Source organism: Orbicella franksi, chromosome 8, assembly GCF_964199315.1.
Source record: "Orbicella franksi chromosome 8, jaOrbFran1.1, whole genome shotgun sequence".
NCBI classification, from domain to species: Eukaryota; Metazoa; Cnidaria; class Anthozoa; order Scleractinia; family Merulinidae; genus Orbicella; species Orbicella franksi.
Window position 1 is genome coordinate 14062146 of NC_138152.1, and position 18478 is coordinate 14080623.

At 38.0% G+C, this 18478-nt stretch overlaps 2 protein-coding genes and 1 pseudogene across 4 annotated transcripts in view; all 3 read right to left on the reverse strand.

Moving 5' to 3' along the window:
- Positions 1-5822, reverse strand: part of LOC145494177 (uncharacterized) — a 26705-nt gene extending 20883 nt beyond the window's left edge. The window contains exons 1-3 of the mRNA XM_081473637.1: positions 5757-5822; positions 2975-3349; positions 698-812 (exon numbers count right to left, since the gene is read on the reverse strand). Of these exons, the coding sequence (XP_081329763.1) occupies positions 698-812; positions 2975-3349; positions 5757-5822 (556 nt within the window). The remainder of the gene's footprint in view (positions 1-697; positions 813-2974; positions 3350-5756) is intronic.
- A 6620-nt stretch (positions 5823-12442) lies between these two features.
- On the reverse strand, positions 12443-14831 carry LOC145494178 (discoidin domain-containing receptor 2-like; annotated as a pseudogene).
- On the reverse strand, positions 14771-18478 carry LOC145494838 (uncharacterized). 3 transcript variants are annotated; one of them, XR_014050301.1, is made up of 4 exons: positions 18373-18478; positions 17414-17527; positions 16228-16741; positions 14771-14884 (listed from the first exon to the last, which is right to left on the reverse strand). XR_014050301.1 is itself a non-coding variant. In XM_081474415.1 (4 exons), the coding sequence occupies exons 1-4, from the start codon at positions 18476-18478 to the stop codon at positions 16313-16315; spliced, it is 363 nt and encodes a 120-aa protein (XP_081330541.1). In that variant the 3' UTR covers positions 14771-16312. The 3 variants fall into 3 exon arrangements, 2 of the variants coding, with proteins under 2 accessions (XP_081330541.1, XP_081330540.1); XM_081474415.1 differs by having other exon boundaries at positions 14771-16341; positions 16628-16741; XM_081474414.1 differs by having other exon boundaries at positions 14771-16741.

An 18478-nucleotide genomic window follows, 5' to 3' on the forward strand; every position in this document is an offset into this window, starting at 1 on the left:
GAACTACGTCACAGTTTGAGCATCTTGAAAGGTTCAGCCTAATTTATTCCAGATCGTCGTTTGTACTCCGTGTTAATTTTTTGCATCCTTAACCATCCTTGTTCCTTTACAGTTTATTATTATCTCTCTATTTTCAGGTTGCGCTCAATTTCAAGGTGACTGAGCTCTACTGTCGACTATCCGCCTGAAATAACCACAAGAATTTGGACACAGGACAGCCACTCTTACTGAACACAATGAAGGCAAAAACATATCACTACCACTTTACTTGAAAGTACTTGAAAACTTTTCAAGTTTATGTTTGCTATTGAGAAAAGATTTCAGATGTCCGCCATTATCATAATTCAGTCAGGGACAAGCAACGCATCTGCTCCTTGAAAGGTTTGTTCCACAGACGATTGCTTGCTCACTGGGAAACTTATTGCCACCCGCCGTCTTCAAGTAAATAGCAATCTTTTTACCTCGAGGCCTATATAATCGCTATTGCCGTTGATGTTACCATGTATGGAACTTTTTTCCCCTTTTGAGCCTAGGGTATAGTTATTTAAACCCAGATAGCTTGAGAGGCTCAAAATGTACACTCTAAAGGATTAAAAGAAAGTAAGAAACTAAGTTCTGGTGTAGTCAAGCAACATTTTGGAATTTAAAATTGTATTGGCAAGATCATTCATAAGTTCAAGTGTTATTGTCGTCTTACCTGTTTGACACGTACTTCCTGTGTATCCTTTCACACAAAGACACACATAGCTGTTTTTCTCATACATTGCCACGCAAGATCCACCGTTCTGGCATGGTCCACTCATACATGGAGACTAAGAAATAAAATGATATTTAGTAACTGAAGGTAAGCTAAGGAAAGCTAAGCTAAAGCTAAGAAATAAACTGAAATTTAGTAACTGAAGGCAAGCTAAGCTCAAAGCTAAGGCAGGCCCAATAACACCATCATGGTTAATGACGACTCTGCGTTTTATTTTGCTAACGACAGAGTAGTTCCAAAGGCAGGAAAAAAAAAAAAAGAAATTGACTGAAAGCTTTCCCGCTGGGAGTGAATTCAGTTTGATCGATGGTGGAAAACATTTCGGCAAAAACATATCCCAACTTCATTTAGACAAGAAATTGTTTAACTAATTGTACACTTAAAAACATTTCTTACAGAATCTTGAGGACAATACTATTCCACCCAATGAAATTGTGCTAATAACTGGACAAAAATATATGTGTATAAATTCGTTTAGTAACTATTCGGCTTTTTCCGAGAAAACCGACGACAACCCATTTCGGCCGTTTTATCAGGATCTAGAGGACAGGAACCTTCTGGTCGAGTGATGATTCCGTGTTCTCCAAAACTGAGGGTGGATTAAATTACGACGATATCGAGAGTTCACCCGAGTACAAGTACAGGAACGTTCCCTTTTTTTCTGCCAGTGCCAAGTAGGATCATTAAGTGTTTTCACGAATTCGACTAAGGAAAGCAGTGAGACTGACCAATAAAAGTTCAAAAGAAAACGAATTATTAGTGACAGTGGCCAAAGCCGGATTAAACACGTTTTGCCTTAACATCTTTTTGGAGTACAAAAAGTGTTGTAGCTTTGGGTTTCGTTTTCTATAGATTACACAAACATCGGTTTAATATAAGCTTGTGGGCAAATGACCTTACATAAAAATAACTAAAAATATGAAGATCATCTTATGCATCTCATGACTCCAAGATAGACATTGGGAACTGTTTTTCCTTAAATCACCCGAATTAACATCCGTAAATTTGTTTTCTTAATCGGCCCTACTGTAACTCGTTTTCTTTTTTTTTGGCCGGAAAAGGTTGAGTTGACGAAATGTTCCGACATTCTTTTTTCGCTTCATGTAAAATGAATCAGAGAGGGATTCAACTGCTTGTTACGCTTTGTTGTGCGAGCTTCAAGATCTAACTTATTACTCTGTTTGATTGGAGCCTCGAGTTTTAACTTGTTTTAATTTACTCGTAATTGTCGGTGGAATAAAAATGGTCTTCTTAAGAGAAGGATCCTGTTTTCCCGTTGGAAACTTTACCGATGGAAATTTCTGTTTCATTTCAGGGTTTCTACTTTTCTTCCTCACAAGTTCATAGAAAAGTTCAAGGAAATGAAAAATAACCAAGTATTCCGTTATATTTAATTTTTACCGCTGCGCTTGTTCGTAAGATATTGCTTTTGCTGCTAAAAAAAAAAAAAAAAAAAATTGAATTTCATATCTTGGCGGCACTCATATATCAGGCAATTTTGGTAAAGAAAATGAGTGCGTAGTTTTTTTTGCGGAAAACTTGAAATGACAAGATCTTCCTGTGTGGATATTTTATGCTTCATGAAAAATAAATGAGACAGGAATTTAACGGCTGCCTGTTAGCTGTAGCTTTGTTTAACTAGCTTCAAGGTCTAACCTACTAAGTTCGATTGGAGTCTTTAGTTTGTCGTTGTTTTGATCCCTAATTGTAGGCTGAACGATATTATACCTCTCAAGTCAAGTATTCTGTTATATTTATTTTTAATCCCTTTTAACAGGCTGCGCTCGTTCGTAAAATATTGATTTTACTACTCGGAATTAAAATTTATTTCCTTTGGGCCCCCTTGTCATATCCTTTATATATTTTTTCTGCCCTAATATTTCTGTAGAAAAAAATGAGGGCGCAGTTTTCGCTCGAAAAAAAAAATTAAGTAAAGAGATCGTTTTGTGTGGATGTGTTTTGTTTCATAAAACGTCATACACTGAGTTAACCTGGCTGTTAGCTTTGTTTTACGAGCTAATAGGTCAAACCTAATCAGTGTCGTATTCGCGCTTGTGTTTTCTTGTAAATGTCTGTTGAACAAAATTAGGTCTCTCAAGTCATTTATCTCAAGTCATTTATCCGGTGATTCTTATTATTCTAAGATATTAGTTTACAAAGGAAAAAAAATCTGTTATCAGAATGCATTTGAATAGTTTGTCATAGCGAAATACTTACCCCAATACTGAAGTGATGGAAAGATTGGCTGCTGATGAACTTGTCCGAGTTGTTGTCCTTGTCCGATGGGAGTAGTTCACATAAGATTCTTTCGTTGATGTCATAAAATGCAGCCAGGTTAAAGGAGAAACATGATGGTATGTTAACACATGCAACGCCACATTCTTTTCCATTGAGGACATAATCAGTACCAAGACTTGCGATGTTTAGGTACGAGAACTTGTGGGCCTTGAATTTGGCAAAGGCGACGCCATTGTGAACTCCTCGGCTGATACTTTGAGCGCGTGCGTCAATGACGTTAGGTGAACCTGGATTGATTTCAACCGGTAAATTGATGATTACGAAGCCTCTCAAAGGTTTTATGAAAGTTCTGAACTGGGTGAAAGAATAAGCTTTATGTAAAAAAAAATATATACATTCAATGCTACCTTTTGAAGTTGCTATGGCGCTGAATGATACCATCAAAGCCAAAAAGCTGGTAGAATATTGAAAATGATCCATCCGAAACGTGGATCAGGGCCGCCAAGTTCCGCGGCGAAGACTAGTGAAGTGCCTCTCGAACCTGTTTGCAAGGAATATGAAATCTGTATTTTGGGACGTCTGTTTTGCTAAAGCGAGAAGGACCGCTTTCAATGTAGGCTCTTAGGCGGCTTTAGAGAGCGGGTCTTTTTATAGTGTGTTTTCACTGCGTGTGTTTTTCTAATTATCAACTGCATGGGGTTCGCGGGAAAATTGCTAAATAACAAATCAGCACGAGGCAATTGTGTAATGAAAAGCTAATCATTAGCCAAACAGTCTCTCTTGGGGCGATTAATATGACCACTGTGCAACGTACAATTTTGATAGTCAGCGTTGAAAGTCCGTCTTAGTATTTTGGTGTCTGGCGATCATTTTTTGTAATTGCAAAGTGCAGAGTTACCGCAGACTTCCAACATTTGGAAGCACGCTATAATTGATGAATAGCTGCTTTTTTTAACTGACGTTCGTTGGGGACGATTGCCTGACGAGACAAAAGAATGACTGCATAAGAGACTTTTTTTTTCAATGGGGAACATTAACATAAAATTGAATGCTCTTCGAAAAATATCATCAGCTGCCCTTGAAACGGCTTTTATGAGGCTTTATGTCCTTATGTCTCCAGTGGCTCAGTGGTTAGAGCATCCAACTAGATCACAGAGGGTTGTGGGTTAAAATCCCGTCTGGATCGGAACTCCGATTTTTTTTTCCGAGTTGATGCTATTTCTACATTTAATATTCCTTGAATTTCTAACTTTATGTCCTTTGCCGACCAAATTGCCTGGAGCAATGAAATTTAACTATATTTCAATTGTAGACTACATTCTGAATAAAGAAAAGAAGTTGTTTTGTATATCACCTTACTAATTAACCATCATGGAGAAGAAACGAAGGGAAAATCATTTTTCAGGGGACACTTTTTGCCGGGAAAACGTTTCCCGGTTGCAATGTGTATTTGGAACGAATGCAGGAGTGCGTGGTTCGTCCGTGGTAGTAAAAAATTAAATGTATATTTGTTGAGATCTAATATTAAAAAGCGTCATTAGTTTCTTAATACCTGGTAATGAGTATTACTGCGCTCCAGGACATTGCATTATATTCTGTGTGTTAAACGAAAGTATTTAACAAATAAAGAAGCCTAAGCCGCGTATTACACTGTGATAAAACACGACGGGCATTTGAGAACACGAGGGAAATGTAGGAAACACGAGCCGCAGGCGAGTGTTTTCTACATTTCGCGAGTGTTCTTAAATGTCCGGAGTGTTTTATTACAGTGTAATACACGGCTTATGCTTCTTTATTTGCTTTATGATATAGGCGAAAAACAATAAAAAAGGCTTTTTCTATGTTTTACAATCTGATAAAACATGGGTTTTTGACCCACCAGAGCGCGCGCAGGGCCCTATCTATATTATAATGATCAATAACCGTGTTTTGCAAACAAGTTTTTATTGAAGTCTTCATCGAAGCAGCTGTAACTCCTATTCTTAGTATATCCAGTATCAACCAATAGTGAGACCGTGGCGTTTCGAGTAGATCAAAACAGGAGTCTTATTGATATGTGTTGTTTCAAGTTGTTGTACGTCGTTGCTAAACAACTTCATTATTTTCTAGATAAAGTTATTAATTGCGTTCAACTTTCTAACTGATTAACATACTCGTATATTTTTAATTTATCAGCATTTGTTTTAATCGTTTATTTGTTTTTTTTTGACAAGTATGTATATTTTTCACTCCCGTGCTTCATATTTTCTGCCGACTCCAGGCTGAAAACATTCACGTGTACATTCGTAGATCATAGAGTATATGACACGTATTCCATCAAATAGGACTATGCCGGTGTCTAGGTCGTGTTACTGTTGCTATCATTTTCTTAGCTAGTTTGTTAAAAAAGAAACAAATTTACCATATTTAATATTCAATGTTAAAATAAAGTTGGTTTAAAAACATTGTTGTTTTATTGTATTTTATTTACCCTCACGACAAACAAGCGTTCTTTACCAAAATCTAACACATGGGTATGTTCTTAACATATATTCATAAAGTATTGCTAATTTCAGCCTCGATATTCTTAGAACAAAGATTCTTACAAACAAAAAGAGTGTAACTTGGTCATCAGTACACTTTCTGGGGGCGCTTCCAATTCAAGAAAACATTGCGCTTCGAATTTAGGGGAATCTTCACGGTGAATAGAGTAGCATTTTCTGGAATTTCCATTTAGAGCACAACTTCCGAAGTATAACGAAAATTTTCGAAAATTGCTTACCGGGAATTCCGCTCCATTGTAACTTTTCTCCGGAATTTTGAAACTTTTTGTGTAAACGCTTCGCATTTCGGAAGGTCGACAATCTTCCGATCTTTAGGCTGAAACTTTCCCTGAGTTTTATCTATCATTTACCCTCGTTTCCAAATTTCTGGAATTTTTGGTTGAATGTAATTCGCCCTATGTGATATTTCAAAAGAATTTTTGAAAATGTTTATTTACATTTTACCGCATTTGATATATAAGAGATGGAGAACATGCACCGTGTTTCTGTCGAGTTATCGAAACACGAGTGGAAGTTTGGGAGAACGAGAGTTGAAACGCGCGCCGACTGGCGAATATTTCCACAGCTTTTTCGAGTTCTCCAAAACATCCACGAGTGTTGCTATAGCTAGTTAGAAACACGGAGAACTTGTTTTTTATTTCTTTTAGAAAATTCTGCGACCAAAAAAAGAAAACAATTTGCCTACTTTGATCATCAAAATGTCAATTCTCATTACGTCAACATTTCGTGCTAGTTCTTTGTTTCTTATCGAGTTATAGAAATACGATTTTAAACGAATCATCGCGCGTATTTTATTTGAGCTATTAAGAGCGAATTTTTCTAATTAGCAAACATAGCGCGGCAGAAGTTGAAAAATCGATTTTTCTCTCTTTTCGTCCACAAATAGCCCTTAGGTAGATATGAAACGCGATATAGTTTTTTGGCGCTCGGAGCGCTTTAAATTCGAGAAAATCGAGGAAAACGATTTTCGCCTCGACGGTCACCGAAATGACCGATCGCAAAGGCTTAAAATTAGTAATCTGAACTTGATTTGCGTTCGCGTGTAAAGAAGAACCAACACTTATCGATACTTTTTCTTGAAAGACAAAGTATTCAGCTATCCAAACCAGGTTAGAACTTGACTTGAGCGCCATTTGAGAATAAACACACAATTTTTAAAAATATCCCTCTCAGTTACTAGGTCGAATTCCTTATTTACAAATAAAATTCAGAGATATTTTTCGACATGTGCCATAACTCCAAATTCCTTGAAACTTCGCCTTTGGAGCACCTTTATGTTGTTGTAAAACATGTATTAAAATCAGCTTGGGTTATTTTTCGAGTGCTTTTTGAGGCCCGGCTGAAAAACCCCGATTTTACCTAAAAGATCACGAAAATTAAACAACGAACCTCTGCGCGTTGGTCGGAGGGCAAGCGGGTACAGGCCTTCAAGTCCTTATATTATGAGTTCTTTGTAGTAATAAGCAAATTGTTTGTAATATAGTGGTAAAACAGTTCAATCTCAACGCCAAAGTGACTCTATTTAATCCGAGTATGTTTTAACGCTTCGAATGTCAGATATTTGTGACGAGATGTCGATTTCACACCGAGGCGAAACATGAAGTTAAAAACGTTTTACTACGCGGCCTTCCAATAATAAATTTAAGATAACTAGTCGCTAAAGGAGATATTTACCGAATTAAAGCTGACAAGAGTTGCGTTTTCTGTAACCTATCAAGTTTGTTCGCAAAAAGTTATTTCAGAGTCATTTCAGGACTGGCAATACAGGTTAAATTTGGTGAAGAAATCTTCAGTTTCATTGTTTATTTTGAATGCAAGTCACGGTTTCATTCCCGACCGTGGAATTTACTATATATGACCCACGGAGTGCGTTGTTTTACAAAAAGGCGGCCGTTTATTTCCGAAGTAAAACATGTTTCCAATAGTCTTTTGTACTTTTGTCAATATATAGTTTAGTTAAAATTGGTATCTACAAACAAATCGGAGTACGAATTCCAATAAAAAGTTTGGTCAGAAATATTTCCCGCCAAAGCGAAGTGTTTTTTACTAATGTTTTCACTTTTTTTCGACTTTCTACGATTGGCAATCCATGACTCACTAAAAGACCCGCTTGCAATAGTTAGCTGGACTGCAGGATATAATATTTAAGCACGCCAAATCCATTTACGCTAATTGATTTTATCCAGTATAAGTTGAATTTTCCCAAGAGAATTCTATTTTTGATGTCACGCTACATGTAAAAACGATATGTATCCTCAGTTCTCTTGTTCTTTTTTTGCTTTCTATTTTTGTTTTTTTGTTTTTTTGTTTTTTTGTTTTTTTGTTTTTTCACCGTCGTGTAAAACATAGTGCAACCATATAGTGATCGAAGCCCTACCCTAAATTAATTTTGAGACTTTTGCTAACACTTCGTTTGCTTTCGGAACGCGTGAAGCGTCATATATATAGCCGATTGAAGGTCGCACGGCAGAAGTTCGCGAATGCGGATCTTTTTTAAAGGTTTCTGTCGTTTCTCCTTTGGCATGTTTCAAAACCACGAACTGTTCTGTTTTTGGATCAGATGAATTGCTAAGCAATGCGGGTGGACTCTGGTCAGTTATTCTTCCATTATGGCGCATAAACTGATGAACGAGATTGTCGAGGAAAGTCAGAGGTCAGCGAATCCTATTTGGCAGTGATATGAAAAGACAGGTTGGGTGACATCAATTTGCCGCTATCCAACATGGTATCCGTTCCACGAAGAGGTCACGAAGGAAAGAAGAATAGAATGAAAATCCCAAGATTTATAAATGCTGCTATGTCAGGATTGCCAGCGGAAATCTTTCTTGCGATCAATTCATCAATGTTGTTTTTGTCGGCGCAGGTTAGTATACCTTCCGTTCTACCAGTTTTAAATGGACAACTGCTCGCATTTACTTTGCAAACCCGTTTTCCGTATTGAATTGAAGTAAATTTAACTCTGTAGCTTTATTTATACATGTACACAGTTAAACAGGTTGAATTGTTTAGAATTGCGGTGCTGTGATTGTGAAATCTTCACATTGTCCGTTTGTCAGTAGTCTAATTAACGTAAAAAGATTGAAATATTCCTTCCGGGTAAAATCAGGGTTTTTCAGCCCGGCCTCAAAAAGCACCCGAAGAATAACCCAAGCTGATTTTGATATATGTTTTACAACAACATAAAAGGGTTCTTAAGGCGAAGTTTCCAGGAATTTGGAGTTATGGCACATGTCGAAAAATATCTCTGAATTTTATTCGTAAATTAGGAATTCGACCTAATAACTGAGAGGAATATTTTTAAAAATTGTGTTTATTCTCAAATGGCGCTCAAGTCAAGTTCTAACCTGGTTTGGATAGCTGAATACTTTGTCTTTCAAGAAAAAGTGTCGATAAGTGTTGGTTCTTCTTTACACGCGAACGCAAATTAAGTTTAGATTACTAATTTTAAGCCTTTGCGATCGGTCATTTCGGTGACCGCCGAGGCGAAAATCGTTTTCCTCGATTTTCTCGAATTTAAAGCGCTTCGAGCTCCAAAAAACTATATCACGTTTCATATCTACCTAAGGGCTATTTGTGGACGAAAAGAGAGAAAAATCGATTTTTCGACTTCTGCCGCTAGATTCAAATTTTGCTTGGTTTTCTGTGACATTTGCTCTTAATTTTCTATAGGACTTTACAACCGTTGAGTCGTAACCCATGGATTTTGCCCACCCCTGCAGTTCACTGCTGCGAAGAAACTCAGCTTTGAAAGAAAACCACAAGATCAGTTAGCTAAGACGTTTTGAATGTTCAACATCGACTCGGTACAAGAGCAAGCAATCAGAAACGACGTAATTTGTGTGCACTTTTTATTGACGACTCCCGGGAATTCGAGGAAGAACGTTCGCGCCTGGAGTTTAACACAGCTCTGTTTCGTAGGCTAAGATGAAGTTAGCCCGCTCATCAGTTAGCCAGTTCCATATACACCGAGGCCTACTAAAATACAGATCAACAATATGATCGCACAAGACGCAATAAACCGTTAGAACAGACCGTTACAAAACATCGTAAAAACCGTTGCAATCAATCGTTGCATGTTCGAATGAACTTCTTAAATTTTAAAACTTGTGCGCGTGCTATCTTGTACATGTTAACATTTTAAGTGCCAGTATGCGCGCGCTGAGCCGGAAACGAAATGCAGATAATTATAACTAAGGATGAACTTTTGTCGGCATGGCCTGCATGTGGAACTAGTTCGTTTCGTCTGTTTAATGTTGGCAGTTCCGATTTGGTGATCATGAAATGCTTCTCAGTCGTTCATAGGTTGCATCGCTCAGTCAGGTTTGAGTATAGGGTTTCGCCTTGGCCTGGATCTTGAATTTCATGGTGTAGTGTTGCTGTTTGCTTTTAATCTGGTTTTGTTTTAACTTTAACGGTAAACTTCGGCAAAATTAAAAGTAAGTCAACCCAGGTTTGTCGACAGTTGAACGCCTCATCAGACATAATTATGGTTTAGCTCAAAAACCGACGGTATTCGTGGAAAGGTAGACGGTGTCACGACATTTTGGCGGCCAGTACCGCGAGTAAAAAAGAGTAAATTAGTAGAGTCCTCTTAAAAGTAGGTTTCAATTCAACGGACAAAAAGGGCTAAATTTACCAATGTTTAGGCAAAGAAATCCTGGACTGCTGCTTTCCTTTCTTCGTAAAATGCCGTAAAAGATTTCTTTCCATTAGCCGCAACAGCTCGGTAGCTCAACAGCAGTGTACATACAAGCGCAAACCGGAAGAAGAACCGTTGGTTGTATATAGAACGGAAAAAAAAGACAACCAGATGTGATAGGAGAAAGGCGAGATATCAGAATTTTATTTCTATTATTCATCTACAAAACTTTATAATTTAGTAGAGTTTGGCTCGACATCACAGCCTGCAAATCGAAAACGACATTCCACCAGTATTGGAGTATTCCGTTAGCAAAGTCAGTAATTTTATAGTTTCCTTATAGTTTCTGTGCGGCCGTTGCAACACTTGATGGAGAAAACCTCAAACTGTCAGTTGTATGTAGCTGCCTAGTTTAGTTCATTAGTCCCGCGTAAACAGCCTCTCTAATAACTGTTGTTAAACCTCGGTTAGCAGTGACTGTAGTAAACTTCTCTCGTAAAAGCACGACAAAATCTTGGCGCGCTACTCAATCGTTCCATGCTGTCTAAATCCAACGATCCTAGCTGAAGGAGGTCGAAATAGGAAACGCCCGTTTTTTCCTTTTTTGATTTTTTTTAAACAAGTTTTGCGATCTTTGTTAAGGTATTTTTTGAAATGATAATGCTTGAATTATGATTCCTTATTATAATTCATGGCTTCTCTAAAAACGCGAAGATAGATCAAGACACTGCTACTGAAATATAATTAGGTTTATTTACAGGAGGTAATTTTTAAGAATCTCCAAAAAGTGAAACAAGTTAGAGCTAGTTGTAACATAAACCTTGGACAAACAGATGCTCTGTTCATTTTTGCCCGTAAAATATCTTTTTTGCGCATGATGGTGATGAATGTTAAGCGCATGTTTGTGCAATGGTTAGATCTGGCTGATCGCAATGTTTTGTTAATTTAGTAATAGCCAAAGAAAAATCGTGTTGTATGAAGAAATGTTACTTTGAAATAGACTTTTGATTAAGTCCCTCAAAGAACAACAAAACACGCTCACCAATAACGCGTCCACTTAATTTGTCCAATTATTGCACACTCGATATTCAGTTTGGTATAGTATAACTGAATATTTCTTGATTCGATTTTAGAGATTTTTACAGGCCACATTAATATATATATTTTTTCATAAAGCATTTGTTCAATTTTATGCGGCATTAAATGTGATTTAGATTTCAATCAAATGTGCGCAGTCTTGTCCTCGACCACAAGAAGCTGATCGATAACAACAACAAAAAAAAACTGTGGCAAGTGTGATTATTTCATAATCAAATTACTGGCAAGCAGGCCCTTGCAATCCTCTTATTACCTAGTTCTTATTAACCGAGCAGGAGGCCCGTATTGGAGAAGCTTGATCGAGGTCGCGAGTACAGACCTAGGTCTGTGCACACGACCAAGGTCAAGATTCTCCCATACAGACCGACTAAGCTCGGTTAATAAGATGTTTGTTACACAGCAAACAAGAAAAAATTAATTCGTTTGATGTAAATTCGTTTGTACTAGCTGAAATTTTGCTTGCAAACGGCTGCGATGAGCTGAACTTAAATCTTCCAAAGTTTGCTCCTACTCTTTATTCTTTTCTCATGAGGCTTTTTGGCACTTCCACGGAACTAATATTTTTAGAAGGAAATAGTCAATATTTGTATTTAAGTTTGCAACTTTTCACCGCAAGGTGTAGACTGTTCTTTAGCTCGCGGTTCTTGTGAGACACAGCCATATGATAAATGCTACATGTGTAGGTCTAGTAATGATGGGAAGTGAGCTAACACGTGCTGCCTCTGAAACTGTTTAGGAAATATTATAGATTGTACACACGCTCTCGATAGTCTATAGTGTGTGATTATATGAGTACAATTTATGTAGACACTTTTTAATTCCGTATTTACATCTAAACACGAGGAGGGTTGGAAAATTCGTGACAGTTATGCAACCCCTCGACGTATGGCGTATGGCTAATCTGACAGTAAACTGGTGGTCCGCGTCTTTTAAATTAGACTTTAGAGCACATTTGACTACATTCGAGCATACAGGTTTTGAGTTTGAAAAAGTTGCCAGGTTTATTGACACACATTTATCAGAGTAGACAGTCCCTGTACAATTTTAGAACCAAAATATTTGTATTTTTGTCAAATAATGAATTTGGTGATAATTCAGAGGGCCGGGACGTTGATCAGAAGCTACTGGAAAACAATGTTTCAGTTTGGTTATATAAAGTTGCCGCACTTTTCTAAAATAACTCGCTGAATTCGGAATGATTAACATCAGAGGCAGGCTTGATCGTTAACCATTCTACGGCCATATTTGACATCATGTAAAAGCCGTAGTGTATATTAAAGGGAAGGACATCTAACAAATCTGACTCAACTAAAAATAGGTTATACAATGTTAAACAAAATATAAGAATTCATGGTGGTCGCAAGAAGTGTCTTTTATGCCCATTCAATTTTGCCCGATATTTCGCTTGTTTTATTTTCTCGAGAGCTCAAAATCATAGAGTAGTGATATCTCGCAGAAAAGCAAACGCCTACCAGGGAACGCAGACAGTATACTAACGGTTTCCACTTGACATTAACCGATAGCGTAGTCGCAATAGCATCACCGGACAACGAACAAGTTGAGATTTCATTGTTTAGTACCGCTGGATTTGAAAATGTTGGAATCTATTGTTTCATTTCTGCCATCTGTTTGGTTTTTATTGTTTGGATGGCCCTGGTTTCAGTAATTAAACGCACTGACGGACAACCGAATAACACGCACACTTGCATTTTCCTTTGATGTCGGTTTAAACCAGGTTCCACTGAGCTGTTATGCTGTGAAAACATGAAGGTAAAGGGCCGAACTTGATGTAATCAGGCAGCTACTTTGGTTTTGTTTTTGTTTTTGCTATGGTTGGAGTTTGAGTGAGTAGTCTAATCGGTAAGTAATTGGTTTGGTTTTACGCCACTCAATTGAAAACCGTTCTACTACGCAGTACTTAGGCCTTTATTGCATGACGAGGCAAAGGACACGACGACAGTCGTTAGTTAATTTTAATGAAAATCCACTCCAAATTTGATTATAAATCCACTGCATGTTATTCATAAGTGACAATGTCCTATGATGCCACTCCCGTTAGTACAGACCACTGAAATTCCTTTAAAGACAACAACAACAAAAAACAAACAAACAAAAAAACACAAACAACCAAACAAAAACAAACAAAAAAAGTAAATGAAAACAAAAACAACAACAACAAAAAAGAACAAAGCAAAGAAACAATCAAGGTGACGCTCTGTACTATGCTACTAGTAAGTCCTTGCACAAATCATGGCATTCTGACATCTTGGGTTACTGTTTGGGTTGTCACCTGTCAAGACATTGTACCAAAAAACAAAAAAGTTAAGATCTATAAATACATTTGTAGAAACTAATGCCCTGTCGGCGGTGATCTACCTTCCAAGCCTAGCGGGGTCATGTTTACATGGTTTATCATTCGCGCGTTATATGTAAATCTCAGGAAAATTGTTAGGTTAATTTAATCCAAACAATGCTCATTTATGCTGCTGCTTACCGTTTTTTCGCCTCTTATCCTAACCTTCGGGTAACTGTCGTTTTCATCATTTTCTTTTCGTGTTCCCCTTGTTGTACGCTGCTATTTAATGTGCCACATTTATATTATTTTTGTCCTAGAAACCACTGGAAATTAGTCATTAAGCATTCAAGTCGTCGTGCAATAAACTTACTTTACGTTAAACATATATTGGCTTTGCTAGTGATTTTGCTACAGCTTTCATCCACACTTAGTGCAAAAAGTCCTTCCAGTGCCGTTGCGCTCCTCGCCTCTTTTTTTGTCGAGCGATGTCATGTTTGATTGATAAAATTTTCTAAGTCGCCAAGTTAATTACGTCCCATGGATTTCCAAGTGCACATGAAATCATTTCGTTCGCCAAAAAGCGCAAGGTACATTAGAGTAAAATAACATGTCTCGGAGGGTCTAGAGCAAATATAAGCCTGGTATTCCCTCTCTACAGGAAATTATGCGGCATACACCTCCACTCTAAGGCAGTTCCAGTTATGTCTGTTTATTGGGTGAAAACGGACGTACCTTGCGGAAACCTTCACTTGTAAATTGTGTTCTACAACGGTATAGCTGTTACCATTTCTGCCAAATTCCTAAATAAGGAATACGACATGCAGGATTAAAAACGTTTTGTTTGTTGATTTGTTTTTCTTGAATTGCTTAACATTTAAGCTTAATACTCATTAATATTGCTAAGGAAAACTTCAATAGCTCTCTATAAAGCCATTCCTACCGCCCCACTTTACACAACTCCTTGAACAGGTGCAATTGTGTCTCGGTAGGTTTTATCACTACGACGTTTCGTTTATCTCTGTAAGTTTTCCAGGTTTTACCATCAGTAGAAAAGGACAGCTTAAATACTGTAGTCTATTCATTACCATCTCTATCCCCCTGAGTTGCAACACCACAAACATGGACTGTTTTTCCAAAATCAATTTGAAGCCAGTCGCTATTGCTGCTGGGGGCCTTTGAGCACCAGCCGTCACCTCTGGTACCATTTAGTCAACCGTAATACGGCTTGTAAGGCGAAGTGTACTCAGACGATGCTGTCATCTGACCATCAAGAATAATTCCAGTAGACGATACACCAATTGCTTTGCAAACTCCTTAAACAATGAAAACAAGCCATAATATATAGATTGAGGCCAGCCTAAAAGCGTAGCTCCTGGGTCGGGTTGTTCGAAGCCCGATTAAGCTAACCCAGAAAAAGGTAGAATTTTGATTTGAGTTTTGTAACTTTGCGGTGAGGTTTTCTGTATATTGTTTGGCCTTCTGTTTTGAGTTTTAATAATCACCCCATACGCAAAACAAAACAGTAAAAACCATTTGTATAGAAGAAGTTTTAATTTGGTTAACTTTTAATCCTGGGTTAGCGTTAACAGGCTTCCGAGCAATCCTGCCCTGTTTCCAACAAATTAACCTAATACGAGCCCGCGATCCAATCGATAACCAGCAATTGGTCAGCGGTCAACTTCAAAAAAAAACGAGTGACCTCGAGGAGCTGTAAACTTGAGCCCGCGATATGGTTACGTGTACTGGTCAGCGGATTCCTTGTTTTGACAGTTGATCATAACATGGATGTCCAATATCAAGGAAGCACACGGTAAACCAAGGCTGCATGTCTCTGTCAACCTATTATTTGGAGTATGGCCGCCATGTTGGGAAACTCCGTCGCCGTCGTGCGTACGCGCCCACGAACAATAGCGCTAGCCATGATAACCATGAGAAAATCAATTCATGGGTTTCTTTTTCTTTCCTATATGAGTATGGGGCTCCGCTTGGCGGCGCTCCGGGCCGCCGGAGCTCCGCTATAACAACTTGCTAAGTTAACGTCTCTTTTATTGGCTCACCACACTTTCCCAAAAATATGTAAGGGAGCACACCTCACTTAAGTTAGAAGTAGAGCCTAATCAAGTATCTCTTCTTTCAACGAAAATCAGTATTAACTTACTAGGTTTTTAATCAATGCAAGTTGCGATTCGCTAAGTCACTCGATTTACATGTACAGTGTTGGAGGTGCAAGATGGCCTAATTGTTGGAAGACCCCGAACATTTCATTTATTTTTTATTACCGCATTTGCATCGAAGTTCACAAGTGATTTAACGAGCTATCTCATTTCCTAGTTATGGATTTTTTTTTTTTTTAATAGAAGAATAAACTTGTTACAATCAGCATTGAAATGACACTCAACTTCATGTTCCAAAACTTACATTAGAGTTTGATGTTATGTTACATATTATTAATTCGCTTATCTTTCACTCCGGCAAGTTTCCACATCTCTGGTCAATCGAATTTGGCAGGAATAATAATAACATCCGCGAGGGGGTATAGAAGAACTACTTTCTTCCGCATCTACAGGACCAAATTCTTCGATTATCAGCATTGTGACCCTATAATATATTTAAGCACGCATTTTGAAAGATTGGTGATGATTTATGCGACGGTTACCTGTTTCACATCGTGTCCCATTAAATCCTGGTGCGCAGCTGCAGTTGAATCCGTTCACTCGGTCTGTGCAGGTCCCATTGTTCTTTCAGGGATGACTTGCACAGTCATCGATGTCTGTGTCAGAAGGGAAGATTGGAAAAAAAAAAAACAGACAACAAATGATGTTATATTTGATTGAGCCCGGAATATAAACAGGATCAACAACAAGTTTGCATACCGCGAACTCATCCTTAATTGTCAAATTTTTCTTTTTTTCTTTTAATATTTTGCGTTCTTTTTCTGACTTAATCTATTCAGACCCTTTTTTTCTGGAACGTGTTCTGTTAAGAGGTCAAATAGGATTGGCTGTTAGTAAACTGAACGCATTGCAGTCCTATTAACTTGAAATACTGATAATTACTTGTATCGCAATGTGTTCCATTAAAGCCTGGTGCGCAGCTGGAGCTGAATCCGTTCACTCCGTCTGTGCAGGTTCCGTTGTTCTTACAGGGATGACTTGCACAGTCATCGATATCTGTGTTAAAAGGGAAGATTGAAAAAAAAAAAAAAAGACGGCTACAGATGATGTTATATTTGACGGAAGCCGGAATATAAACAGGAACAACTTCAAGTTTGTACACCACGAACGTATTTTCAAATTTCTCCTTTTTTTTTTTTGAACACTTTGTGTTCTTTTTCTGACTATATCTATTCATACCCTTTTTTCTGGAACGCGTTATGTTTTAAAAGAGGTCAAATAGAATTAGCTGTTAATAAACTGAACGCATTGCAGTCCTATTAACTCGAAATACTGATACAGTTGAACCTGCAGTTGCGACCCCCTCTTCCTAAGCGACCTTCTCTCCTAGGCGACCTGTTTTCCGAAATACCAAAAGTTTCCCAGTCAAATCACTATATTTGGAACCTCATAAAAGCGACCACCTCTCGTAAGCGACCGCGACCGCGACATTATCGCAGTCTTGGGTAGTATCGAGAAATGCTGCGGGAAGTACCGGAATTTTTTAAAATCGAAATCACAGGAATAAGACATTTAAAAGATGGGTTAAGTCTCTGCAGTTACCATATGCTAATGGGCTTAATTTTGACTTAGTATGTTCGAAGCTCTCCTAAGCGACCACCTTCCGTAAGCGACCACCTAGGCTTGACATTTTGGGTGGTCGCTTACGGGAGGGTCAACTGTATTTACTTGTTTCACATTGTTTTCCATTAGAGCCTGGTGCGCAGCTGCAGTTGATTCCGTTCAATCGGTCTCTACAGGTCCCGTTGTTCTTACAGGAATGACTTGCACAATCATCGATATCTGTTTTAGGAGAAGTTTGAAAGTAGAAAAATTGCAACAGATGATGTTATATTTCACGGAGCCCAAGCAAAATTAACAACACAACTCTATTTGCACCCCGACGCGATAGCACTTTTAATCTACAGTAATGTTGAAAATTTGAATTGGAACTACGTCACAGTTTGCGCATTTTGAAAAGTTCAACCTAAACTATTCCAAATCGTCGTTTGTACTCGGTGTTATTCTTTTGCGTCCTTAACCATCCTTGTTCCTTTATGGTTTATTAGTATTTCTCTATTTTCCGGTTTTCCTCAATTTCAAGGTGACCGAGTTCTACTGTCTACTATCCGCCTACGTACTGTCCGCCTGAAATAACCACAAGAATTTGGACACAGGACAGCCATTCTTACTCAACACAATGTAGGCAAAGCAGATCACTTCCATTGTGCTTGAAAGTACTTGAAAACTTTTAGAGTTTATGGTTGCTATTGAGAAAAGATTTCAGATGTGCGTCATTGTCATAATCCAGTCATGGACAAGCATTGCATCTGCCCCTTAAAAAGTTTGTTCCAGACGATTGCTTGCTCACCGGGAAACTTATTGCCATCCGCCGTCTTAAATAGCAATATTTTTACCTCAAGGCTTATATAGTCGCTATTGCTGTTGATGTTACCATGTATGGACCTTTTTTCCACTTTTAAGCTTAGGGTATAATTATTTAAACCCAGATAGCTTGAGAGGTTCAAAATGTAAACTCTAAAGGGTTAAAAGAAAGAAAGAAACTAAGTTCTGGTGTAGTCAAGCAACATTTTTTACTTTAAAATTATATTGACGAGATCATTGCTCAAGTGTTATCGTCGTCTTACCTGCTTGACAAGTACTTCCTGTGTATCCTTTCACACAAAGGCACAGATAGCTGTTCTTCTCATAAATTGACAGGCAAGATCCACCGTTTTGGCGTGGTCCACTCAT

Bases quoted from the DNA above. Each gene is read 5' to 3' on its own strand.
- LOC145494838 (XM_081474414.1), bottom strand. From the start codon at position 18,478: ATGAGTGGACCACGCCAAAACGGTGGATCTTGCCTGTCAATTTATGAG. The intron at 17,528-18,372 runs GTAAGACGACGA...CTCCTAAAACAG, and splicing joins AGGAAGTACTTGTCAAGCAG to ATATCGATGATTGTGCAAGT. The intron at 16,742-17,413 runs GTAAATACAGTT...CTTTTAACACAG, and splicing joins TGGAAAACAATGTGAAACAA to ATATCGATGACTGTGCAAGT.